Consider the following 27,419-nt stretch of genomic DNA (forward strand, 5'->3'; position numbering starts at 1 on the left):
CTCTCAGGTGTGTTGCAAGAGGGAGCCATCTAAAATAGGATGCAGGGGTATTTTTTTGTACATGTGTTTCAGTTTTGTTTATTTTCAGGGCTGTTCCGGCTGTTCATGTAGTGCGTGGGAGCATATGCACACGTGTGCATTTTTGGGTGCACGCACATGCAAAGTCGGGTAGATCGCGGGCGGTTGGTCGCTTCAAAAGTGGTCACGTGTGGTTTACAATATCAACAATTGCCACAGATAATACAAATATATTAGAAAAATCATTAAAAGGGCTAATAAAGTGGAGATCTTTGCAAATTTTCATATTTTTTTTTTAAATAAAATAAAATATTTTTTTTTCATTTGGCCACATACAGGTTGGACATTCATTAAAAAGTTAAGGTTAAGTTTACTTGTGAATTTTAGGTTCATCGTGAATTGTCAACCAAAAGGTAGCAATGGAAAAATGAAGTGTGAAGTTGCTTCATGATGAACCAATTGTATTTTGTTGACTCCTCAAGATCCCACTGCTGCTTGAAAGAAAGTGGTTTCAGAAATTGCAAGTTAGTGTGCTTTCATTCCTATGTTGAACACAGTGGCATTTTGTGGGTTCAATAAAAATGGTTCATGAAGCATCTTGAAGCTTTATTTTCTAATAGTCATACATGTTAAGTCCTAATTTGGTCGGGAGACTTCCGATTTTAACCACAATATTCACTTTATAAAGCAATTATTGACACAATACAGACAAGTTCATTTGTAAGGTGAAACAAAATGTTCAAAACAAAATACATTTTATACCAATTGAGTGTATAAATAAACAATGAAAGCATTTTTTTGTTTTATTTGCTTCAAATGTACACTTTTGTAATGCTCACATTATTTTAACACACACCAGAGTCTCAAGTACGAAAATCTCCCGATTTCTGATTTCTGAAATAGTTTGAATAGTTACCAGAAAGCCGAATCGCCTCAATTGTAGTTATTTTTTTGTGTGAGTATATACTGTATGTCACAAATAAGAAAGGTACTTCGAAAACAAATTTCCAGTCATAGCTCATCTTAGACTTTCTTTTCTATTGAACTCTGGAAGTAATTGAGGTTGTTCGATTCAACAACTTTTTTTTTTTTTTTCATTTAAAAAAAATTTGGGTGGGAAAAATAAGTATAAATATGCGGTACATGTACCATAAAGTCCACTAAGAAGCCCTCTGTTTTCTGCTTGTGAGAAATGTACCTTGTACCTAAATGTGTGTTTTGTTGCATTTTGTTGCGTTGGAAAGACCTTTGACTGTAAGTTACAGACAAACGTTTACCAGCTGTAAAGTCACCCCGAAGTTAGATGCACTTTATGTACGCGTGCACATTCAAATAAAATGCGGTACATGAGTTTTTTCAAAAATGGTATCGAAAAAGGTATTGAATCCAGCAGACATTTAAACAGCTTCTTCCCCCCTTTGAACTCTTTCAACTCTTTCAACAGTAGCCAAAATGGAACTGCATAGTGCCACTTAGCAGTTTTTTTTTGACGACGATACTAGTGCAGCATGTTCTACCGGAAACAAATTCCTTGTGTGTTCTACATACTTGGCAATAAAGATTATTCTGATTCTGAAAAGCTATGTTATACTCCGCCATGGAGTAGGACTCATTTGCAGACTGGTTTTAATATTTTGGTTGTCTTATGAGGAGCAAAACACCCTTTAGAAAGCATTTTGATGTTGTTGCTACGTATTTTGTGGCTGACTTTATTGTTTGAACACAAGTGGGCAGTCATTGCAGCAGTTTCTTTATTAAGAATGATTCGGCTGGAATCATTTCATTGCTAGCTAAACTAAAAGCTATGATGGACAGCCTCTCCCACCGACCCTGACAGCACTGGGTAGCTCCTTCAGCCAGACACCGTATTGCCCGCACTGCAAGAAAGTGTCTTGTCAGGCATCTTAATAATCACACTTGGGAAAGAAAAAAATTCAGGACTGCATTACATTGTAAATACAGTGTCTGAAACTCATGACAAAAAGTTAGCGGACACACGGGCAGACAACTCTGAAAAGTTTCCTGCCCGGCCATAAAGTTGCCTGCTCGGCCATAAGACGACTGCAATGTTTGCGTTACGTTGTCTGCTAAAAGCCACGTGGACTGCTCTTTCTAAGCGCTTTTCAAAACTCTCAAGTGCACTTTGCAGTCACGGTATAGACCGAAGCACGAATTGCCAATAACATTGTCAGTATAAAGTTTTTTTTTTAATTACGGATGTTCCTATCACAAATGCTACCTTGCTTAATTTACGGTATTAGTCCATGGCTGTAGATTTTGCTGCAGTAATCATTTATAATCATGGTGCTCTATGCAGCGTTTGCATGGCGCTCTACAAGCCACTAAGCCCCTTTCATAAGTCTCACGTACAGTCACGGTTTAATGTAAATTTAGGTTTTGTAGCGTCACATATGTTGTTAGCTTCTTTTGAATCTGTCTTCTGGGCTAGGGTTCTGTGCATCTACTTTGGAAAATGATATGCAAATGCACGACTTTATTACGCTTGCGAAAGTCCGGAAGAAAGAAGCACGCTTCTGATTTGCTGCCGTGCCGAGTATGGAAATTTCAACTGCAGGTAGCCTATGTCTATGTGCTTGGCGACGGTACACGTGTACTGTTTGCGCGTGAAGTCGAGGGCGTCCGTGGAGTTAGTAGAGCGCGCGGTCTAGACAATATCCATCCATGATTTTGCGGAATTTATCACAAGTAGGTATTATTGATCTTGAATATTTCGTTGTGGAATAATATGTTTTGAATGTTGAAAGTGATTCCATTTTTCAATAAATGTTGATTTCGTTAACTTTGCCCCTGCGATTGAAACTTATTAAAAACAGACGCAATCTTGATCAATCACAGTGCATATGTTATTTTAATCTATTTCCATTTCCTCCTCCCAGCATCTGCGAAATAGTATGTAAACGCCATATCTTGCATATTCCTTGAGCCAAATGTATTAACTGATCAGGGATATTTTTCACATTTGAAAGACAGTTAATAAATTGGGTTGTAGTGTTCTTACTGTGCTCTTACTGTGTACATTTAAAGGACAACCAGCACCATTTTTTTTTTGTTTTCTACTGACATCAGAAAAACGTTTTATAGCATCGAAAATACCCAAAACGCGCAGGCTGATATTTTTAGTCAAATGAAAAATACACAAATAAAAATGACTTCAAAATGAATCTGGTAATGGCCAGTTTCAGAAGGTCCCACCTCCTTGTTCGTGACGTCACTCCAAGACGTCTTGCCTTGCTTAAGAATCAAAACAATGGCTTCAGATTCGGAGAATATGCTTTCTTGTTACTCATCCAGTTATGAATATGATTCAAATAGTTATGAAGAGGAAAGCATAAATGTTTGCAATCAATTAAAGGAGTCCTCTCATATCAATTCGAGCCGTCAATGACAGCAATGTAGCACCCAGAAAATGTAAAAGATGGCGCCCAAGCTCCGTTGGAAATGGGCTTATTTGTCTGCTGGGAATTTGTGTCAGCGAATATCAAATAGAAGTCTTGGTGCAACACACAACGATTCACCATGGCGTTATTTATGTGGTTTCATTCTAATTTCGCCATCAACACGAAGTTTTCAGACCAAACAAAGTACCGTAAAATGCATTGTGTGTCACTTTCTCAGTCAGGGGCGGTCCAAATGTGACGTCACATGGGCATTGTCATCAACTCGAAAACAAGACTTCATGAATATTCAGCGCGAGTCTTAAAACGTAAACTATAGCTATATGCTGTGGAATATTTGTAAAATACGCTCAGTCGAAGTCATTTGAAGTGGTTTTACAAATTATGGACACAACGACATCCGGAGGAGTCGGTTGTCCTTAAATGCTTTAGGTGTAGTATTTCTGGCCCATACACTGCCTCCAAATGCTCCTGGCCCGGCCCCTCTGTTAAATTTTAGAACCCATTGCGGCCCGCGAGTCAAAAAGTTTGCCCACCCCTGGAGTAGACCGTGACTGTCAAGTGTACTTCAAAGTTTTAAAAGGCACTTAGAAAGAGGAGTCCACGTGGCTTGTAGCGGTTTGCTTGTAGCATTTGCTTTATTGAATAAAGCAAAACGTTTGATTTGAAAAAAAATATTTTTGTCGAAAGTTGTCGGCCACCCGTTGCCGAGATGTTTTGAAAGTTTTCCGCCCGACGTAAAAGTTGTACGCCCCGGGCCTCGGGGCAGACGTTATTTCAAACACTGGTAAATTACTCAGCCACCTTATGTTGACTTAATACAATTACATATGTCAAATATTTTTTGCACAGTTATACATTTCAGTCGTCTGACATTTCTATTATGCTTAGAATACTTTGTTTTTATCTCCTTCTCTTTCAAATTGCTGCTGTAGATTGCAAATTTCCCTATTTGTGGATCTAAGAAAGGCTTTATGATTCTAATTCCACAGGGTTGAAGGTACATTTTGTCTTGTAGTTTTGAATTCTATTTCAATATTGGATTATTTCCCAGGTCTGAAACTGACGGGATGTTATCAAACGATTGTAGTTGCATTCCTTCAACGGCACCCGCCAGAAGTGGAACAGAAATGGTTTGGGTTGGTCGGTGGGCTCCAAGCCAAGCTTGACCATACAAAGTCCCACATCTATATTCTCCATATGCAACTGGCACACACTTCGAGATATTGTGTAACATTTCAGAGCCAAGTCTCCGGAGAGCATATAGCCCGTCCCAGAACAGTAAGGGGGATATGTCGAGTTTGGGTATTCCTTTTCGGAAATATACCACTTGTTCATTCTGTTCCGGATGGGTTTACTATTGCGGAATAAATATCCGGTGAGATAGTAGGTCTTGGGCTTCAGCTCTGGTCTGAGCAACTTCAGAATCAGGTTTTCTGTATTGATAAACATGTCACTGTCAGTCTTCATGACATAGCTGGCCCGTGAGCAGTACCGGGCCACCCTGTGGAGGCCCAACAAGGTCTTTAAAGTCAGGTTGTTGTACGAATCCAAGAAATCCTGTTGAATGACGTCATGATATTTCCGACTTTCTTTCTGGAGAATCTGTTGCTGGTGGTTTGACGCCTCACCCTCTTGTTTTCCCAGCAGAAAGATTCGAACGACTGGCACACCTCGGATCAAAGTCTCATTCCCCCAGGTCTGTCGTATTGCGGCCCTTGCTTCCACCTGCCAGGCCTCGGTAGTTATAATGAACACCAGAAATGGCGCTGTATGAGTCTCTCGACATTTGAACGGTTCGTTGATGATGTAAGGAAAAAGGCCCTGGATTCCGCCGTCATTCGAGTCTCCCACCTCGCTTTGGTTCATCGTGGTGAGCTTCAGTGATGCCAAAGCTGATTTGTCTCTTTCAAGTCCTTCAACTTTGGACATCTCTGTATGATTGCCTGTAATGTTTGGCCAAATGTGACACAGCAGAACTACCAGCTTCATCATTCTTGAAATCTTACTGTTTTGTAATGGCACAGTCAAGGGATCGCCGTGCTTTTTTCTCTGATTCCTATCCGTAAGTAAATGGTGAAGATCTGGCGGTAGGCAACCTAGGAGACAGAGAAGATAATGGAATGTATTGAAGGCTTACAGTTACACGGTGCAGACATATTTAATTCACAGTGTATGTGCACAAGATGCTTTATTTCTGAATTACCATCTTTTGACCCTCAATAAGAATCATATTTTCCTTTCGGCTTTTCCCATCAAGGGGTCGCCACAGCCAATCAGTCTCCTCCATCTTCAGAGGTTTGATTCACATCTTTGTTTTGGCCAAGCTTTTACGTCGGATGCCCTTCCTGACACAACCCTCTGTATTTATCCAGGCTTGGGACAGGCACAAGAAGACCTATGTTCCTTTATGGCTACAGAACAAGCAACTCGCTCAGTAAAAGGCCCCCCAAACACAAAATGGTCATCGGCACAGCAACATTCAAAAAAGCAAAAACTATACTCACCATTTGATGACAACCGTGAATGTGTGCCTTACTGTACGATATTTGGATTGGATTGGATTTGCCTTTATTAGTCTCGCAGTGGAGAAATTTAAATTTCACAGCAGCGAAATGATGACAGGAATGAAATTAGACAAACAAAATACATGAGTTGATGGAAAGGCAGCCACTGTTACGGCGCCGTCTTAAAGTCAAAAGAACAAAAAAAACCTAAATAACAAATAATATGAAAACACAAAGACACAGAGTCATTCATTCTTAAGCACTTTCTGTACCGTCTTTGTTACATAATGCAGTTCTAGATGAAAGAGGTGATTTCTGGTCAATTGCAACACTGTATATTCATGACTGTTACGTTCACTCCATTGGCTTTCAAAATCAGACTGACCAAGTATGAAATGTGACACGTATGAGAAGAGAAAACAAAAAAAGCAACAGATGGGCTTCATTTTCTTCTTTCCCTTTCAGATTTTCCCTTCAAGGGGTCGCCACAGCGAATCAGTGTCCTCCATCTTCACAGGTTTGATTCACATGCTTAATCGTTCTTGAAATCTAATTGTTTAGTAATGTATTGAAGGCTTACATAGTGCAGACATATTTAATTCTCAGTGGATGTACACAACATGCTTTATTTCTGAATTGCCATCTTTTGACCCTCAATAAGAATCATGTTCCTTTCCGCTTTTCCCTTCAAGGGGTCGCCACAGCGAATCAGTCTCCTCCATCTTCAGAGGTTTGATTCACATCTTTGTTTTGGCCAAGCTTTTACATCGGATGCCCTTCCTGACACAACCCTCTGTATTTATCCGGGCTTGGAACCGGCACAAGAAGACTTATGTCCCTTCGTGGCTACAGAACAAGCAACTCGCTCAGTAAAAGGCTCCAAAACACAAAATGGTTATCGGCACAGCAACATTCAAAAAAGCAAAATTATACTCAACGGCTGTCATCAAATCCATCCTGTATTCCATCACTGTTTGGATCGGGGCTGCCACAAAAACGGCTTCACCGGACAGTTAGGACGGCAGGAAAAAAAATATTGGCACCGTCCTACCCACTCTCGAGGACTTGCACACTGCAAGAATCAACACAAGGGTGTGGAAAATCCTACTGGACCCTCTGCACCATGCCCACCACCTTTTCCAGCTACATCCCCTCAGGCAGGCGCTACCGATCCATGCGCACCAAATCTAGCAGACATTTGAACAGCTTCTTTACACTTTGCAGCCTCACTCTTCAAAGCAAACATCACCATGGCCTGTGCAGAGGAAGTCCGTGTTTGCATTGGCACCGTCCTACCCACTCTCGAGGACTTGCACACTGCAAGAATCCACACAAGGGTGTGGAAAATCCTACTGGACCCTCTGCACCATGCCCACCACCTTTTCCAGCTACATCCCCTCAGGCAGGCGCTACCGATCCATGCGCACCAAATCCAGCAGACATTTGAACAGCTTCTTCCCCCAAGCCATTAACTCTCTAAACAGTAACCAAATAGAACTGTATAGTGCCTAAATTTTTCTGATGATGATACTAGTGCAGCGTGTTCTACCGGAAACAAATTACTCGTGTGTTCTACATACTATACTTATATCATGGAATAGAAGCTGCAATAGTGTCTTGGGCTGCATTTTGGGCTGCATTATGCATCCACTAGATGGAGCAAAGTTAAAGGGAATACAATAAAATACAATACAGCTTTATTTATTCAGAACTTTCACAACTGCTGCAGCTGGAACAAAGAATTTTACAAAATATTTAGAATACTTCATTTCCTTTCGGCTTTTCCCTTCAAGGGGGCACCACAGCGAATCAGTGTCCTCCATCATCAGAGGTTTGATTTGGATGTTTGTTTTGGCTTTTACATCGGATACCCTTCCTGACACAACCCTCTGTATTTATCCGGGCTTGGGACCGGCACAAGAAGACACTGGCTTGTGTCCCCCTGTGGCTACAGAACAAGCAACTCCATGAACTTAATAAAGATGAAGATTTATCTTCAGGGCATTCTCGGTGTGTCACGGTAAGTCAAAGTAGGAAGGACAAAAAGTTGTTGTTCTTTACACTTTGCAGCCTCACTCTTCAAAGCAAACATCACCGTGGCCTGTGCAGAGGAGGTCTGTGTTTGCTTTTTGAGTGGGTGATGGTGCAATTGAATAATAATTAACTTATCCCTATCCGATTCGAGAGGATCTGCTCAACTTTGTCAGATAATATGACAATTCCTGACAAAATGTTCCTCGGCTGTCTTGGATTGGTCCTTGTCTTTTCTCACCCTGGAGTACTTCATGGTATGTCACATTCAATCTGATGCCGTTTGGTGTACAGACAAAACTGCTATTTGATTTTTATGACAGTTTTTTTTCCAGTGTAGTTGTTTTTTTGTTTTTGTTGTGTATAGCCCAGAGCTTTGCGGAACCATGTGCTGCTCCCCAGCTGGAGGGAGGTTTTTTAGTGCCTGAACTACAGTCCTACTTGCATGAGAGCACACTCGCGTATGCTTGCAGCGCTGGACAGAAACCAGCAGTGGAGGGCTGGTGGGCCACCAGTGTATGCTTGAATGGTTTATGGTCACATACACCACAATGTATTGGTGAGTATAGTCTAAATGATAAATTAGTGTCAACTATTTTCTATTTGAAGAGTTGTGTTGGCATTTTTACAATGACAAAATAGCAGCAAATTTGTGCTCAATTCAATGCCTTCCCTAGATGCAGTTTGGTTGATTGTTGCTGATTCTAAAGAGTTTGATGTTTCTCTTTATTTGTAAGTAGGTTCGTTGTCAGATCTCCTAGGCAGGTGACGCGCAGAGCTTGATCGTGGCGTGGAGTCGAGCAAGTCGTGCCGTGATGTCCGTCCGACGCCCGGCGTGAGCCGGGCGTGAGTCCGAGATGAGTCTGATATGATTCTGCCCCGTGGTTTGCCCCATCTCTCTGTCCCGCGACAGCTCTTTTTATACAATTTGCAAGCGTGTGCTATGCGTCAGGGTGATACGCACATCAAGGAGATCAAGGAATTGAAAGACATGAAAGGGTTGAAAGGCGCACTTCAAAATCATACACGCGTGTGACGCAACAATTCCTTACAGGTTGGAGTTCAGCCTCAAATCATCTAATTTAAATTGCTGCTTGCACAATATACAGAAATTATTTGACTCATCCAATGCTCTGAGTGACCCCGATTAGTATTTGCAGAAACCTTATCTGATAGGGCACCGGAATGATGACATTATTTTTTTTTTCTTTAACTCGTTCACTGCCATTCACAAATGTATTTGGGAATTCAAAATATGACGGACAGCACCATTCCCAAATTTGTTTGGATTTTGTTTTTTCTTGTTTTTTTTTTGTACTGATAAAGCGCTGGCCGTGGCCTCTGGCAATGGCCTCTGGTAATGTTTTCCCCTTCCACAAGGGGGCAACATTTCCCTTTTTTTTCCACGTTAGCACTTAGTTCCAGCTTCAGCTCTTGTTAACGCGCTATATAAACCAATATGTATGGATTGCATAATATTTTGGACAGCCACCCTAATTTCAAGCTCATATAACTCAATACTTATATAATTTAGGAATGAACTGTTATGTATATTTGATAATCGAGGTAGGGATAATAGGTTTCCAGGAGTTGCAACAAAATGAGATGAGGAAAAAAACACACTTGCAGCACTACAAATGTGTCAAGATGACAGCTTAACCTGTTTTGTCATGTTATTTGGGAAGATGTTGCTGCTTTTCCCTTGTGCCCATAAACATGTCATTTTTTTATGTTGTCAGAACTAAGTTTCATTTATTGTTCCCTTTATTCTGGAAACGTCATATTAATTCTCAAGTGTCTCAAGTTATAATCTTTAAAATTCCAAAAAAATATACAGACAAATATATAGAATTATAGAATATATAGAATATAGAACAAAATATATACAGTACTGTATGTGAATTGGTGGCTAGATGTTGAATTGTGTATATGCAGGGGTCAGCTGTAGTTTTGAGTTGTAATACTATCACTATCACTACAATATCGCTACGATGTGGAAGATGACTTAACTCTGCTAATACTGGGGCAAAGATATATAAACGTGTCACTTTCAAATGCTATGTAGGGCAAACAATACTTTAATAATATTATCAAAATGAGTTTTGCACTTTTTTGTTGGTTTATTGTGCAACTGTATCGTGCTTGTCCTTGAATGTTTATTTTGATGCAAGAGTCATTTAAATTGCCCAACGCTGGTCTCTCCATCTCAAGCCAGACTTTGATACTTTATGTTGTTCATGTTGTGGTGCCGGTTTTCTAATCAGTCATACGAATAATTAAGATGTGTTCTTTTGACACGTGCACTTCTTTAAAAGAAAAAAAAAAACATCTCATCATAAATTTGCTTTCCTCAGATGAAAACACCTGCTTTACACCTGATATTCCAAATGGAAAATATAATGAAAGTCCTGAAGGCTTGTGGTACAAAGAAGGATCAGTCATTCAGATAAAGTGTGACAAAGGATACAAACACAAAGGTTGGGGAGCAACAGCCACATGTAGAAAGGGAGCTTGGTCAGCTTTGCCCACTTGTGAACGTACGATCCATCACATTCACAAACTAAGCACATCCACTTGTATACATCACATACAAATACAGTATTTCCTTTACTTCTTTCCAGGAAGTGAAATGTCTTGTAATGAGCCTCCTTACATCTCGCACGGTGTTGTCCTTCACAAGTACCAGGACATATTTGCAGCAGGCTCTGAGGTCCACTATGAATGTGAAGATGGATATAGTGTTGAGGGTGCAAACTCTGGGAAGTCTGTCATTTGTAATGCTGGGGCCTGGACACCAGCTTCAAGCTGCAGTGAGTTCAAAAACTGTCCCTAGATGCACTTGCGACATTGTGGTTTTCCCAACCTTTTTGTTGTTGTGACTTTTTTTGTGTAAGCCATCTCCAAGCCAGGTCCTGGAGATGATGGAGACACATTAGGTGACACTACAAAACCTGTTGATGGAAGTAGGTTAATAACAAACAAAACAAAACAAAAACAAAAAAAAACGTAAGTCAGAAAATGAAAATGTTTTCACTTTCCTGTCAGGTCGAGGAAGGGGGCACGGTGTTGGTGCTATAGATGCCAGTGTTGCTGTTCCTGCTGGTAGGGCCACTACCGGTGTCAGTACTGGTAGTTCTACAGGGAGTGAAACAGGTGGGTAACCGAAAACTTTCTTTGACAAAACATCTGTAGAAAGACAACTCTTTCAAGCAATATTTTGTCACCATTATGTATTCCTTGTCTAATCTGCGCCCATGTAGTTCAACCTTGAGCTATTATTTCCGTTATTTTAATGAGGAGGTGGATTCGCAGGTTCATATTACTGTCTGAAATTGAATGCATACAAGTCAACTAAATGCAGCTATTTGTTTCCAAATATTTTTGACATGTTTGGGAATAAATGTTGAAAATGTGCACCTGAGTGCCTTTGTTTCTATTGGTGAGTATCTAGTCCACTGGCTTAGGACTAATACCTAGGAACTCAGCAACGCGATGAGAAGACGTCATCATGTAATAGTATTAATAGGTACACGGCTGTTAAATAGGTCAGGTTTTTCCATATGTGTGGTTCTAGTACCCTCTAGTGGTTAACATTTCAATTTGATATCGGCATGTTTTGGCGACCGACCTTTACGACCCATGCTTAAAACGTGAGTGTAGCACAATTGAGGCCCTCCACAGATTGAGTCCACTCACAATACAAAAGTAAGTGCCTCAAGATAATTTTTTCTTTGTGTGATGAGACGAACATAACAATTGTGAAAGAACACAGACTAGGGATACGTCTGTGTAAGCTCTCAGTCGTACAGGAGTGGTCCATCGATGAAAAGGTTTCTTCAGCCGGCATCTGTACTTCTTTGAAGGTGTCGGACGTTTCGCTTCTTATCCAAGAAACTTTGTCAGCAATCTAAAGTCTTACTGGTAGTTTAGGCCCTATATATATATATATACAGTAAAGTCTCGTTATATCGATATCGGATATATCGACAGCCCCGGTTATATCGATACTATTTCTATGCACGCACGGAGAAAATTACATGCAAACAAGGTCGGATATATCAATAGTCCCGGTTATATCGATATTTTTTCGGACTCCCTTGAATATCGATATAACGAGACTTTACTGTATATATATATATATATATATATATATATATATATATATATATATATATATATATATATATATATATATATCCCTACTGTCCAGACATGGCGGTGCCGGACTTTGCTATGATAGGTCCCTGCTCTCATCGACAGACTATATATGTGACAAAAATGTTCAATAATAATTCATCACAAATCCTCTAATATCATATTAAAGTGCATTTAAATAGCTTTCAAATGATGTATAGATTATTCTTCTAGGGGATTTTCTGCCTGTAATTACACAGTTAAAACAATGAAAATCTGTGACCGATTTCTTCATTACAGTTTACATTTTTGGCAGATCTTAATGACTAAGTTACCATTGGAAAGCTTTTGAATTTCTAAACAAGAACATTAAACACACGAAAATATTCAAAATGATTAACTGATATTTAGTTTAATAAGTACTTGAAATACTAATTTGGCATAAGTACTCACCACAATTACTCAGAAATCGTCACCCTGACTTGGCTCACAAAATTGACTAGTATAGTAAGATTGTGTCAATCACAATACATAGAATACTTTTAAATGTTTATTAGCAGATTTGCCCATTTATGACACAGCATATCAGCTGCACGAGCGTACTTGTTCAGATCAAAATCAAATGCATTATCTGAACTCTCATTCTCACCCCAGTAGCTAACAACATATGTTCCACCAGCTTTTTTCTTCAACTTCTCCATTCTTCCATTGTACCAAGTTTATCGCCTGTCTCTTCATTCAGTTTGCTGACGAAGTTTCTTGGATAAGAAGCGAAACGTCTGACACCTTCAAAGAAGTACAGATGTTCAGAACTGAAGAAACCTTTTCATCGACAAATATGGCGAATTGACCTACCCACAACTTTCCCTGACAATATATCAATTTGAAGAAAGATCTGAAGTTCTGCATTGGTGATGACCCAATACCAACGGTGTCTGAGGAACCGGTCAAAAGCCTGGGCAGGTGGTACAATGCAAGCCTAAGAGACAAAGATCAAGTGCAGCAACTAATGCAGGACATCAGCAAAAGTCTGGAAAACATCAACAAGACTCCACTGCCAGGGAAGCTCAAGCTCTGGTGTCTGCAGTTTGGACTTCTCCCTCGGGTAATGTGGCTACTCACACTCTATGAGGTCCCACTCTCAACGGTGGAGAAGATGGAGCGAGCCATCACTAGATATGTGAAAAGATGGCTTGGTGTTCCACACTATCTGTCAAACATCAGCCTCTATGGCAAAGGGGTCCTCGAGCTTCCAATCACAAGCCTCACCGAAGAGTACAAGTGCTCTAAAGTGAGACTTCAGATCACCCTTACAGACTCCAGGGGCCGGAAGATCAGTCAAGCTGCACCCCCCCCCCCTATCAACTGGATGGAAATGGACGCCATCCATCGCGGTGCAGCAGGCCACAGCAGCCCTAAGGCACAGTGACATCGTGGGACACGTCCAGCTAGGAAGAGGGGGCTTTGGCCTTACAAGCAAACCGTCTTGGCGTAAGGCCTCAACATCGGAAAGAAGGAAAATGGTGATGGAAGAGCTGCGCCGCCAAGAGGAAGCTGAAAGAACTGCAAAGGCTGTATCTCTTGCCAAGCAGGGACAATGGATGAGGTGGGAAGGCCTGGAGAAGCGGAAGCTCAGCTGGAGGGATCTCTGGGAAATGGAGGCAAGCAACATCAGCTTCATCATCAGAGCTATCAATGATGTGCTCCCTTCTCCAAAAAATCTCCATGGCGAAGATCCAACCTGTGACCTCTGTCCAACTCCAGGAACTCTCAAACACATCCTGACCGGTTGTAAGACCAGCCTCACACAAGGCCGCTACACCTGGAGTAGGTCCTGAAGAGTTTGGCAGTTGTCCTTGAGAGCAATAGGAATGCCCTCAACTCCTTGCCCATGAGAGCCACCACTTCCAGCGCAGCACCATTGACTTTTATCCGAGAGGGAGAGGAAAAGCCCAAACATCCTCCTGCAAAATTAGAGGTTGGACAGCTGTCCAGGGCCCGGGATTGGAAGATGCGGGTTGACATTGGCCAGCAATTGGTTTTCCCAGCGGAGATTGCAGCCACCACCCTAAGACCAGACTTGGTGCTCTGGTCCCCTTCACTCAAGGCTGTCTACATCACAGAACTTACAGTCCCGTGGGAAAACTCAGTTGAAGAGGCCTATGAGCGCAAGAAGCTCCGCTATGCAGAACTCGGAGTGGATGCGCAACAGCGAGGATGGAAAGCCAAGGTCTATCCCATTGAAGTTGGATGTAGAGGGTTTGTGGATTCCTCCACCATCAAACTGCTAAAATACCTGGGCATCCATGGACAGGCTCTGCGGCACACAGTTAGGTCACCCTCTGAAGCGGCAGAAAGAAGCAGCCACTGGATCTGGATGAAGAGGAAGGACCCTTGTTGGGCTCATAGGTCAGCAACCTAAGACCACCCCCCACCACCAGCTTCTGAACGTCTGATTGGGCATGGGACACAAGTGCGGGCGTGATCAACCTGTCGCTGGCCACCATCAATGAGTGTGTCTAGTGATGAAAGGCCGAAATAGAATAAAATAGAAGTCCAAGATGGCGCCCGAGTAGGCAGCCTCAGCAAGTGCTCTCATGAGCCTTGCTTTTTTTGGTTGTTTTTGTCTTGTTTTGTGTTTTCTTTTGTCACTTTGTGTTGTTGTGCATCGTGTTGAACGGATACAGATTGTTTTTCAGCATTTTTGACCACGACATTCATCAAGGAGGAGACTGTGCTGAGCGGTTGCGCCTTTTCGGCAGCATGAATATGCCAGTACTGTTTTTGAATGGGAGGAATGTCGGTGCCATTCGACTACCATCGCTGGACACCAAAGGGGCCATTGTGCTTTTTTGCGCCTGTAATGGGCAGCATCTTCACAGCCCTGCTTTGTCCAGTGGAAGGTCAGTGCTGTTGGCAGTCTGCGGCTGGATGGATGCATGGCTTGAGGAACCCGCGATAAGAAGGAACTAGTGTCATCGCAGAGCGCCGATGCGTATGTGGAACTGTTGCGGCTTGGAATTGAAGCAGATTTATGTGGAACAGGAGATGTGAGACATGGTCATTGGATGCTACAGCTGCGTGTTTGCTTTCAACATTTAGCTTGTAGTCGACGTGCACATTCCACCATGATGTCCCTGATCCTCTGGTGGAAAGACGCTTTGATCCTCTCCTCTTTCATCTAGAACTGCTTCATGTCATCACAAAGAGGGTACAGCAAGTCCTGAAGAATGAATGTCTCTCTGTGTCTTTGTTTTGTCATATTGTCTCTATGCTGTCATATTATTTGTTATTTAGTATTTTTTTTTTTTTGTTATTTTGACTTCAAGACGGCGCCGCGAGAGTGGCTGCCTTTCCAACAGCTCATGTATTTTGTTTTTCTACTTTCATTCCTTTCATCACTTTGCTGCTGTGAAATGTAAATTTCTCCACTGTGAGACTAATAAAGGCATATCCAATCCAATCCACCCAATGATTCTTTGGGGCACTCCTGATGATGTGTCCCAAATTCATAACCTTCCCATCCCTGAGGCACAGCTCCCACACCACTGTCAACATCAAGGCTAAATCTCATGTGCGGACCATCCATTGGCACAAACGGACAGAATAACATCATGTCCAGTGTTTCATGATTCTGAATTTCTTGCTAAGCCTACAGATAACATTATCAATCTTTCTCTTTTAACCTGTTGAAGTCACTCAATATACGAGCCAACCTTATTTTTCTGAGCCAGGATCTTTGAGGATATAAAACTCAGTGTAGCATTATGGGCTCGATCTTTTGCTGCAGAGAACATTCCCATGACTTCCTTTGCATCAATGTTATGACACCTTGACGATTCAGTTTCCAGTTTCCTCTATATCTTGGCAGAAACCACTTTGGTAAGCTAGACTTCTCTAAAAATGAGATACATCCCTGTGGATCTCCCTTACTATCCTTATAGTCCGCCATATATATAGTTATAGTTAAGGAGTCCAAGATGGCGCCCGAGTAGACAGCTGTCAGCAAGTGCTCCCATGAGCCTTGCTTTTGTTGTTGTTTTTGTCTTGTTTTTGTGTTTTATTTTGTCACTTTGTGTTGTTGTGCGTATGTATAGATTATTCTTCTAGGGGATTTTCTGCCTGTAATTACACAGTTAAAACAATGAAAATCTGTGACCGATTTCTTCATTACAGTTTACATTTTTGGCAGATCTTAATGACTAAGTTACCATTGGAAAGCTTTTGAATTTCTAAACAAGAACATTAAACACACGAAAATATTCAAAATGATTAACTGATATTTAGTTTAATAAGTACTTGAAATACTAATTTGGCATAAGTACTCACCACAATTACTCAGAAATCGTCACCCTGACTTGGCTCACAAAATTGACTAGTATAGTAAGATTGTGTCAATCACAATACATAGAATACTTTTAAATGTTTATTAGCAGATTTGCCCATTTATGACACAGCATATCAGCTGCACGAGCGTACTTGTTCAGATCAAAATCAAATGCATTATCTGAACTCTCATTCTCACCCCAGTAGCTAACAACATATGTTCCACCAGCTTTTTTCTTCAACTTCTCCATTCTTCCATTGTACCAAGTTTATCGCCTGTCTCTTCATTCAGTTTGCTGACGAAGTTTCTTGGATAAGAAGCGAAACGTCTGACACCTTCAAAGAAGTACAGATGTTCAGAACTGAAGAAACCTTTTCATCGACAAATATGGCGAATTGACCTACCCACAACTTTCCCTGACAATATATCAATTTGAAGAAAGATCTGAAGTTCTGCATTGGTGATGACCCAATACCAACGGTGTCTGAGGAACCGGTCAAAAGCCTGGGCAGGTGGTACAATGCAAGCCTAAGAGACAAAGATCAAGTGCAGCAACTAATGCAGGACATCAGCAAAAGTCTGGAAAACATCAACAAGACTCCACTGCCAGGGAAGCTCAAGCTCTGGTGTCTGCAGTTTGGACTTCTCCCTCGGGTAATGTGGCCACTCACACTCTATGAGGTCCCACTCTCAACGGTGGAGAAGATGGAGCGAGCCATCACTAGATATGTGAAAAGATGGCTTGGTGTTCCACACTATCTGTCAAACATCAGCCTCTATGGCAAAGGGGTCCTCGAGCTTCCAATCACAAGCCTCACCGAAGAGTACAAGTGCTCTAAAGTGAGACTTCAGATCACCCTTACAGACTCCAGGGGCCGGAAGATCAGTCAAGCTGCACCCCCCCCCCCTATCAACTGGATGGAAATGGACGCCATCCATCGCGGTGCAGCAGGCCACAGCAGCCCTAAGGCACAGTGACATCGTGGGACACGTCCAGCTAGGAAGAGGGGGCTTTGGCCTTACAAGCAAACCGTCTTGGCGTAAGGCCTCAACATCGGAAAGTAGGAAAATGGTGATGGAAGAGCTGCGCCGCCAAGAGGAAGCTGAAAGAACTGCAAAGGCTGTATCTCTTGCCAAGCAGGGACAATGGATGAGGTGGGAAGGCCTGGAGAAGCGGAAGCTCAGCTGGAGGGATCTCTGGGAAATGGAGGCAAGCAACATCAGCTTCATCATCAGAGCTATCAATGATGTGCTCCCTTCTCCAAAAAATCTCCATGGCGAAGATCCAACCTGTGACCTCTGTCCAACTCCAGGAACTCTCAAACACATCCTGACCGGTTGTAAGACCAGCCTCACACAAGGCCGCTACACCTGGAGTAGGTCCTGAAGAGTTTGGCAGTTGTCCTTGAGAGCAATAGGAATGCCCTCAACTCCTTGCCCATGAGAGCCACCACTTCCAGCGCAGCACCATTGACTTTTATCCGAGAGGGAGAGGAAAAGCCCAAACATCCTCCTGCAAAACTAGAGGTTGGACAGCTGTCCAGGGCCCGGGATTGGAAGATGCGGGTTGACATTGGCCAGCAATTGGTTTTCCCAGCGGAGATTGCAGCCACCACCCTAAGACCAGACTTGGTGCTCTGGTCCCCTTCACTCAAGGCTGTCTACATCACAGAACTTACAGTCCCGTGGGAAAACTCAGTTGAAGAGGCCTATGAGCGCAAGAAGCTCCGCTATGCAGAACTCGGAGTGGATGCGCAACAGCCGTGTGGAATGGATTACAGGTTGTTCTTTAGCATTTTTGGCCACGACATTCATCAAGGAGGAGACTGTGCTGAGTGGTTGTGCCTTTTCGGCAGTAATAATTTGCTGTTTCTGAATGGGAGGACACCAAAGCGGCCATTGTGCTTTATTGCGGCTGTAATGAGCAGCATCTTCACAGCCACGCTTTGTTCAGTGGAAAGGTCTGGGCTGTTGGACAGTCTGCGGCTGGATGAATGCATGGCTTGAGGAGCCTGCGATAAGAAGAAAGGAGCGTCAGCGCAGAGCGCCGATGCGTATGTGAAACTGTCGCGGCTTTGAATTGAAGCGGATTTATGTGGAACAGGAGATGTGAGACAATCTCTTTTCGTCAATGGATGTTACAGCTGTGAGACAGACGTGCACATTCCACCATGATGTCCCCGATCCACTGTTGAAGAGATGCTTTGATCCCCTCCTCTTTCATCTGGAACTGCTTCGTGTAACAAAGAGGGTACAGAAAGTGCTTAAGAATGAATGACTCTCTGTGTCTTTGTGTTGTCATGTTATTTGTTATGTAGTTTTTTTTTGTTCTTTTAACTTCAAGACGGCGCCGCGAGAGTGGCTGCCTTTCCAGCAGCTCATGTATTTTGTTTTTCTACTTTCATTCCTTTCATAACTTTGCTGCTGTGAAATGTAAATTTCTCCACTGCGAGACTAATAAATGCAAATCCAATCCAGTACCGGAATTTATTGATGGCCAAAACAATGTTGCCAGGAACACAATCATTTCCTTACAAATAGCCCACTGGCAATAATTTCTAATTAATGTAACTGACAATTAAGTTTGTTCAAAGATACATTGCATGTATTACTAATCTTGGATAACATACTCTTCCTGGTTTTCTCAAAATCACAATGATAACATTTACAATAAACATTAACAATACGATTGATAGAGTTTAAAACATGGTTTTCATAATCTTCAGCGGTACCGCCAAGCAGCTGATCAACGGACATGACATAACAATTGGAAGGTGATGTTATATGCATCTCATTGACATGGACACCTTCCTGAGTAGTGGCATCAAAACCTAAATAAGGATATAGTCATATATAGTCACCTCCTCTACATGGATGACATAAAGCTGTATGCTAAGAGCGAAAGGGACATAATAATAATAATATTATTAATAATAATAATAATAATAATATAATAATAATAATAATAATAATAATAATAATACATTACTTTTTAAGCGTCTTTCAAAGCTCTCAAGGACACTTTACAGTCACAGATAAGCATAGGTACTAAATAAATAAAATACAATCACAAATAGAATGCAATAAATAAAATACAATTATAAATAGAAACAAGAGAGAGAGCTACACAGAAAATGCAATTTTAAATAGGTGGGTTTTGAGATGGCACTTGAAGGTGGGAATAGAATCGATGTTACGAATGTTGGGAGGAAGTGAGTTCCAAAGTTTGGGGGCAGAGCAGCTGAAGGCTCTATCACCCATCATGCTAAGACGGCAGGGGGGGGGGGGGCACACAGAGGCGGAGGGAGGATCTGAGGGAACGAGAGGGAATAGAAATTTGAAGGTCAGAGAGGTATGGGGGGGGCAAGGTTATGGATAGCTTTAAATGTATAAAGAAGAATTTTAAATTTGATTCTATATTTGACCGGCAGCCAGTGGAGCTCTTGGAGGACAGGGGTGATGTGGTGAAAGATGAGGTTCTAGTGATGAGCCAGGCTGAAGAATTCTGGACGAGTTGAAGTTTGTGGAGAAGTTTCTGAGTGACTTGCAATACTCAATCCGGGAGGTGACAAGACTATGAACGAGGATAGCAAAGGTGTGAGGAGTGAGAGACGATTGATATAGACTCCCTGATCCACACAACCAGGATCTACAGCAGTGACATTGGCATGTCATTCGGGCTGGAGAAATGTAGTCGGATGGTGACTAAGAGGGGCAAGGTAGTCCACACTGAAGGGATCTCACTCCCTGACGGAACAATAGCACATATTGAAAACAGCTACAAGTACATCGGTATACCACAAGCCAATGGCAACCTCGAACTAGCAAGAAGGAAAGCGGCTACGTCCAAATATGTCCAGCGGGTTAGGCAAGTCTGAAGAAGTCAGCTCAATGGCAAGAACAAGACCCGGGCAATAAACAGCTATGCCTTGCCAGTGATCAGATACCCTGCAAGAATAATAAAGTGGCCAAAGGAAGAGATTCAGACCACGGATGGTAAGACCCGAAGACTCCTCACCATGCATGGAGGGTTCCATCCCAAATCCAGCACCCTGAGACTGTACACAAGCCGGGACAATCATGGGAGGAAAAGCCCCTACACGGGATGTCCCACCGAACCATAACTGAAGTGGCTGATCCCAAGAAGTCCTATCAGTGGCTAGAGAGGGCTGGCCTAATGGACAGCACAGAGGCAGTCATCCTGGCTGCTCAAGAGCAGCCCCTGAACACCAGAGCCATAGAGGTATGATTATACCACACCAGGCAAGACCCAAGGTGTCGGTTGTGCAAAGAGGCACCTGAGACAATCCAACACATAACAGCAGGGTGTAAGATGCTGGCAGGGAAAGCCTACATGGAGCGCCATAACCAGGTGCCTGGCAAAGTCTACCGAAACATCTGTACGGAGTATGGACTGGAAACCCCAAGGTCAAAATGGGAAATACCTCCCAAGGTAGTAGAAAATGACCGAGCAAAGATCCTGTGGGACTTCCAGATACAGACTGACAAGATGGTCATGGCCAACCAACCAGATATCGTGGTCATAGATAAAGGGGAAAGGAAAGCCGTTGTCGTGGATGTAGCGGTCCACAGTGATGGAAACATCAGAAAGAAGGAACATGAGAAACTTGAGAAGTATCTAGGGCTCAGAGAGGAGCTGGAGAGAGCCTGGATTATAAAGGTGACAGTCGTGCCTGTGGTGGTCGGAGCACTCGGGGCAGTGAGTGACCCCCAAACGATGAGTGGTTGCAACAGATCCCGGGAACAACATCGGATATCTCGGTCCAGAAAAGCGCAGTGCTGGGAACAGCACGGACATTGCGCAGAACCCTCAAGCTTCCTGGCCTCTGGCAGAGGATCTGAGCAGAAATGGGGGGACAGACACCACCCAAAGGGGGTGAGATGTGGATTATAAAAAAAAAATCCTCGTCTCACCCACCATGGGTGGTGTCTGTCCCCATTTCAGCTCGGGTCCTCTACCAGAGGCCAGGAAGCTTGAGGGTTCTGCGCAGTATCCGTGCTGTTCCTAGCACTGCGCTTTTCTGGACCGAGATATCCGATGTTGTTCCCGGGATCTGTTGCAACCAATAAAGTAAAGGAAGAGATTCAGATTTTATAAGATATATATATATATATATATATATATATATATATATATATATATATATATATATATATATATATATATATATATATATATATAAATAAACAATATCTCAGTGGATGTGGCGGGTCCCCGAACCAAAGGGTGATGAACACAGGATGGATTTGATGACAACCATTGAGTATAGTTTTGGTTTTTTGATTGTTACTGTGCCGATGACCATTTTGTGTTTGGGAGCCTTTTACTGAGCGAGTTGCTTGTTCTGTAGCCACAAGGGGACATAAGTCTTCTTGTGCCGGTCCCAAACCCGGATAAATACCCAGGGTTGTGTCAGGAAGGGCATCCGACGTAAAAGCTTGGCCAAAACAAACATGCGAATCAAACCACTTAAGATGGAGGACACTGATTCGCTGTGGCGACCCCTTGAAGGGAAAATCTGAAAGGAAAAGAAGAAAATGAAGCTCATCTGTTGCTTTTTTTTGTTTTCTCTTCTGATATGTGTCACATTTCAGACTTGGTCAGTCTGGCTTTAAAAGCCAATGGAGCGAACGTAACAGTCATGAATAGACAGTGTTACAATTGACCAGAAATCACCTCTTTCATCTCGAACTGCTTCATGTAACAAAGACGGTACAGAAAGTGCTTAAGAATGAATGACTCTTTGTCTTTGTTTTGTCATATTATTTTTTATTTAGTTTTTTTTTGTTCTTTTGACTTTAAGACGGCACCGCGACAGTGGCTGCCTTTCCACCAACTTATGTATTTTGTTTTTCTAATTTCATTCCTTTCATCATTTCGCTGCTGTGAAATTTAAATTTCTCCACTGCGAGACTAATAAAGGCAAATCCAAACCAATCCAAATACGGTACAGTAAGGCACACATTCACGGTTGTCATCAAATGGTATGATGGAGTATAGTTTTTGCTTTTTTGAATGTTGCTGTGCCGATGACCATTTTGTGTTTGGGGGCCTTTTACTGAGCGAGTTGCTTGTTCTGTAGCCACAAAGGGACATAGGTCTTCTTGTGCTTGTCCCAAGCCTGGATAAATACAGAGGGTTGTGTCAGGAAGGGCATCCGACGTAAAACCTTGGCCAAAACAAAGATGCGAATCAAACCTCTGAAGATGGAGGAGACTGATTCGCTGTGGCGACCCCGTCAAGGGAAAAGCCGAAAGGAAAATATGATTCTTATTGAGGGTCAAAAGATGGTAATTCAGAAATAAAGCATCTTGTGCACATACACTGTGAATTAAATATGTCTGCACTGTGTAAGCCTTCAATACATGCCATTATCTTCTTTGTATCTTAGGTTGCCTACCGCCAGATCTTCACCATTTACTTACGGATAGGAATCAGAGAAAAAAGCATGACAATCCCTTGACTATGCCATTCCAAAACAATAAGATTTCAAAAACAATTAAGCCAGTGCCATGCAGTTTAAAAGACGCCAAATCTGTACTTAGTTGGCCAAATTGGCCTTTTTCTTCTTACTGGTAGTTCTGCGGTGTCACATTTGGCCAAACATCACAGGCAATCATACAGAGATGTCCAAAGTTGAACGACTTGAAAGAGAAAAATCAGCTTTGGAATCACTGAAGCTCACCACGATGAACCAAAGCGAGGTGGGAGACTCGAATGACGGCGGAATCCAGGGCCTTTTTCCTTACATCATCAACGAACCGTTCAAATGTCGAGAGACTCATACAGCGCCATTTCTGGTGTTCATTATAACTACAGAGGCCTGGCAGGTGGAAGCAAGGGCCGCAATACGACAGACCTGGGGGAATGAGACTTTGATCCGAGGTGTGCCAGTCGTTCGAATCTTTCTGCTGGGAAAACAAGAGGGTGAGGCGTCAAACCACCAGCAACAGATTCTCCAGAAAGAAAGTCGGAAATATCATGACGTCATTCAACAGGATTTCTTGGATTCGTACAACAACCTGACTTTAAAGACCTTGTTGGGCCTCCACAGGGTGGCCCGGTACTGCTCACGGGCCAGCTATGTCATGAAGACTGACAGTGACATGTTTATCAATACAGAAAACCTGATTCTGAAGTTGCTCAGACCAGAGCTGAAGCCCAAGACCTACTATCTCACCGGATATTTATTCCGCAATAGTAAACCCATCCGGAACAGAATGAACAAGTGGTATATTTCCGAAAAGGAATACCCAAACTCGACATATCCCCCTTACTGTTCTGGGACGGGCTATATGCTCTCCGGAGACTTGGCTCTGAAATGTTACACAATATCTCGAAGTGTGTGCCAGTTGCATATGGAGAATATAGATGTGGGACTTTGTATGGTCAAGCTTGGCTTGGAGCCCACCGACCAACCCAAACCATTTCTGTTCCACTTCTGGCGGGTGCCGTTGAAGGAATGCAACTACAATCGTTTGATAACATCCCGTCAGTTTCAGACCTGGGAAATAATCCAATATTGAAATAGAATTCAAAACTACAAGACAAAATGTACCTTCAATCCTGTGGAATCTGAATCATAAAGCCTTTATTAGTTCCACAAATAGGGACATTTGCAATCTACAGCAGCAATTTGAAAGAGAAGGAGATAAAAACAAAGTATTCTAAGCATAATAGAAATGTCAGACGACTGAAATGTATAACTGTGCAAAAAATATTTTATATATGTAGTTGTATTAAGTCAACACAAGGTGACTGATCTATTTACCAGTGTTTGAAATAACGTCTGCCCGGAGGCCCGGGGTGTACAACTTTTATGTCGGGCATACAACTTTCAAAACGTCTCGGCCCGGGTGGCCGATAACTTCTTCAAGAAAAAATATTTTTTTTCAAATCAAACGTTTTGCTTTATTCAATAAAGCAAACGCTACAAGCAAACCGCTACAAGCCACGTGGACTCCTCTTTCTAAGCGCCTTTCAAAACTTTCAAGTACACTTTACAGTCATGGTCTAGTCCGAAGCACGAAACAGGCTTCTGATTGACCGCCGTGCCGAGTATGCAAATTGCCAAACGAACGTTTGTACACATTCGCATGGATCGGTAGTGTCTGCCAGCGGGGAGTATCTGGAAAAGGTGGTGGGCAGGGTGCGGAGAGTCCAGTAGGATTTTCAGCACCCTTGTTTGGATTCTTGCAGTGTGCAGGTCCTCGAGAGTGGGTAGGGCGGTGCCAATGATTTTTGCCGCTGTCTTAACTGTCCGATGAAGTCGGATTTTGTCCATTTTTGTGGCGGCTCCGAACCAAACGGTGATGGAAGAACACAGGATGGATTTGATGACAGCCATGTAGAAATGTTGTCGCACCTCCTGTGACAGGCCATGCTTCTTCAGCAGCCTCAGGAAGTACATCCTCTGTTGGGCCTTTCTCAGAATGGAGTTGGTGTTGACCTCCCACTTCATGTCCTGGGAGACTGTTATTCCCAGGTACTTGAAGGTCTCAACGGTTGACACGAGGTTGTTGGATAGTGTGAGGGGCAGCTGTGGTGATGGATGTTTCCCCTGTAGTCCACGATCCTCTCTACTGTCTTGAGCATGTTCAGCTCTACGTTGTGACAGCTGCACCAGAGCTCCAGCTTCTCCCCTTGTTGTCGGTACGCAGACTCTTTGCCGTCTTTGATGAGACCGATGACCGCGGTGTCGTCTGCGAACTTAATGAATTAAGTAAAAGAAGGACTCGACAGTCCTCTCTTGGTGTCTGCTTGTATGTTTTAGTCATTTATTTATGTTGTCATACATTTCTATACATTATCGTGATCTGTTTTTATATCACCAACTTCCGCACAACATCATGAGAAGCTATCTCGCAAGGTGCATAAAATAATAACATTACATATTGGCATTTTGGGTATCGTTCCAATCCCAAGAAATAACTCTCTTCACGGCATGGATAGCACCCTGACCACCTGCTTTGAAACAATGCAACACTGAGAGGCTTAAAGCAGAAACAGCTCTAAATCTGCAAGGTTTATACTTCACTTCGAATGATGCTTTGCACAAGTCATTAAGGTCAAACAAGCATTTTCCTTACAGGCATTCAATCTGTATTATTGTTTATTTGATACAAGTAAACCAACATCCATCGAATCTACAGCATCGATGTTGGAGGTATGTTGTCCAAAACAGCCAAGTAGACTTTGTCTGTACATTTTTATTGAAATACCAGCTGCTAAGATGTATATTTTGCTACGCTATTGAGAGTTAAAATTGAGCTATTGTGATAATAAGTTGAATGTTTTTCTTTTTATTCTGATCAAGGATCTGTAACTACTTCTGACAAAACCGAGAGCACAAACTCACCCCTAGTCACAGCAGGTAAAGAATTATTGATATACTGCACTGTTCTCAATGTTCAGGAATGCAAGAAAATTACACACTGTGCAATTGGCATTTCATGGATAACAGTGATGTGTTCTTAGCTTTAAAATTAATCTCTGAACATGTTTTAGCTATATATTTTAGCTTTCGACTCACATGATGTAGTTAAAAACATAATTCACTCGATAGGTTCATACGTGTGCAACTCCTGTCTGATACTGATTTGTCATTTAGCTGCTTTGGGTATTATTTTCACTTTAAGTCAATTTAAACGTGCGTAAGTATTGTTTGTTTGTTTGTTTTCAGTTTCCAACTGTGGATCATACCCAAAAGTTCCAAATGGTGACGTTGTGCGAAAAAGAACAATGTCGTTAAGATATGCGTGTAATGGTTTTTACAAAAGGGTTGGTCCAGAGACAGTGGTGTGCTACAATGATGGGACTTGGTCAGAACTACCAACATGCAAAGGTAAGTCAACTTAGCAATAGGAGAAATGAATAATGCAGTCACAAAGAATAAGAAAGGCATGTAAAGTATTTCTAAAGAAGATGACCGTGAGCCACTGTCTGATGGCCCCTGTATGAAGAACTCCAATGGATCTTATCTGTCCTTATTTATGTTGTGCAGAAGCATTTTGTCAAATCAACCTTGATGAGTACAAAAACTACAATTTCCAAGATTCTGGAACAATTATTCTAAAAGAACGAGAAACCAAGGGAGTTCAGTGTGTCTGGCGTGATTTTACCAGCCGAATTACGTGCACGAAAGGGAAAATTACAATGAGCCAATGTAAGTTCGCATTACACACTTTGTCCCCTCAGTAATGTAAATGTACATCACCGTTGTCATTCCTCCTAACAATTGTTTTCCGTTCTTGCTTAGGTTGTCACGACATGGATCACCATTATGTAAGTCTCATTATCAGACCATTCAACTATTTAAACATGTTTTACATATTATACATAATCATTATTTATTAACAGATGATAACCATGCCTGCTTGATAGTTTTCCCATTGGGATTTGTCCATTTCTAACTTTTTTTCTTGTCGTGTTGGAAACAGAACAGGTGCCACTGACTGATGGACATCCCTTGAAAAACTGCTTCCACATGAAAACAGAAGTACAGAAAGGCTTTCATAATATTTTGTCATTAAAAAATAAAAACATTTCCTTCAAATTGTCTGCACGCTTTCGTCTAACAAGTTCACAACACCTTTTAGGAATTAAAACAGGAACATGGCAGCATGGTGGAGGACAGCTAAGCATGTCTGCCTCACAGTTCTGAGCTTTGAAGAGGGTTTGAATCTCAGCTCTGGGCTTGGGGTTGTTATCCCGTCATTTTCTCTCTCTCTCGCTTTCTCGCTCTCTCGCTCTATCTCTCTGTCTCTCTTTCTCTCTCTTGCTCCCTCTTTCTCTCTCTCACTCTCTCTGTCTCTCTCTTGCTCCCTCTCTCTTTCTTTCGTTTGCTCTCTCTGTCTCTGTCTCACTCTGTCTCTCTCTTTGTCTATTTGTATGTCTCACTCTCTCTCTGTCTATTTGTATCTGTCTCTGTCTCACTCTCTTTCTCTGTCTCTTTTTATCTTTCT

General features: G+C 42.2%; 2 protein-coding genes and 1 pseudogene across 2 annotated transcripts; 2 read left to right on the forward strand and 1 right to left on the reverse strand.

The window, feature by feature from the left end:
• Positions 1 to 4,447: 4,447 nt before the first annotated feature.
• Positions 4,448 to 5,593, reverse strand: LOC148891782 (beta-1,3-galactosyltransferase 2-like). The gene is made up of 3 exons (XM_089008681.1): positions 5,575 to 5,593; positions 5,444 to 5,533; positions 4,448 to 5,380 (listed from the first exon to the last, which is right to left on the reverse strand). The coding sequence occupies exons 1-3, from the start codon at positions 5,591 to 5,593 to the stop codon at positions 4,467 to 4,469; spliced, it is 1,023 nt and encodes a 340-aa protein (XP_088864807.1). The 3' UTR covers positions 4,448 to 4,466.
• A 2,477-nt stretch (positions 5,594 to 8,070) lies between these two features.
• Positions 8,071 to 27,010, forward strand: LOC148891783 (complement factor H-related protein 1-like). Its single transcript, XM_089008144.1, has 11 exons — positions 8,071 to 8,229; positions 8,340 to 8,531; positions 10,327 to 10,509; positions 10,594 to 10,782; positions 10,867 to 10,935; positions 11,018 to 11,125; positions 25,772 to 25,828; positions 26,138 to 26,299; positions 26,459 to 26,620; positions 26,714 to 26,739; positions 26,895 to 27,010. Exons 1-11 carry the CDS (start codon positions 8,154 to 8,156, stop codon positions 26,907 to 26,909), a joined length of 1,239 nt encoding a protein of 412 aa, XP_088864270.1. The 5' UTR covers positions 8,071 to 8,153; the 3' UTR covers positions 26,910 to 27,010.
• LOC148891784 (beta-1,3-galactosyltransferase 2-like) lies at positions 21,643 to 25,765 on the forward strand (annotated as a pseudogene).
• Positions 27,011 to 27,419: the final 409 nt, after the last annotated feature.

This window comes from Hippocampus bargibanti, linkage group LG11 (genome assembly GCF_051943395.1).
Source record: "Hippocampus bargibanti isolate YZ-2025 linkage group LG11, ASM5194339v1, whole genome shotgun sequence".
Classification (NCBI taxonomy): Eukaryota; Metazoa; Chordata; class Actinopteri; order Syngnathiformes; family Syngnathidae; genus Hippocampus; species Hippocampus bargibanti.

Excerpts from the sequence above, each read along its gene's own strand:
- LOC148891782 (XM_089008681.1), bottom strand. Across the intron at positions 5,381-5,443 it reads GACTGTGCCATTACAAAACA|GCAATCATACAGAGATGTCC; the intron begins GTAAGATTTCAA and ends CAAACATTACAG.
- LOC148891783 (XM_089008144.1), top strand. The coding sequence starts at position 8,154 with ATGACAATTCCTGACAAAATGTTCCTCGGCTGTCTTGGATTGGTCCTT. Across the intron at positions 10,936-11,017 it reads TACAAAACCTGTTGATGGAA|GTCGAGGAAGGGGGCACGGT; the intron begins GTAGGTTAATAA and ends CTTTCCTGTCAG. Across the intron at positions 11,126-25,771 it reads TTCTACAGGGAGTGAAACAG|GATCTGTAACTACTTCTGAC; the intron begins GTGGGTAACCGA and ends ATTCTGATCAAG.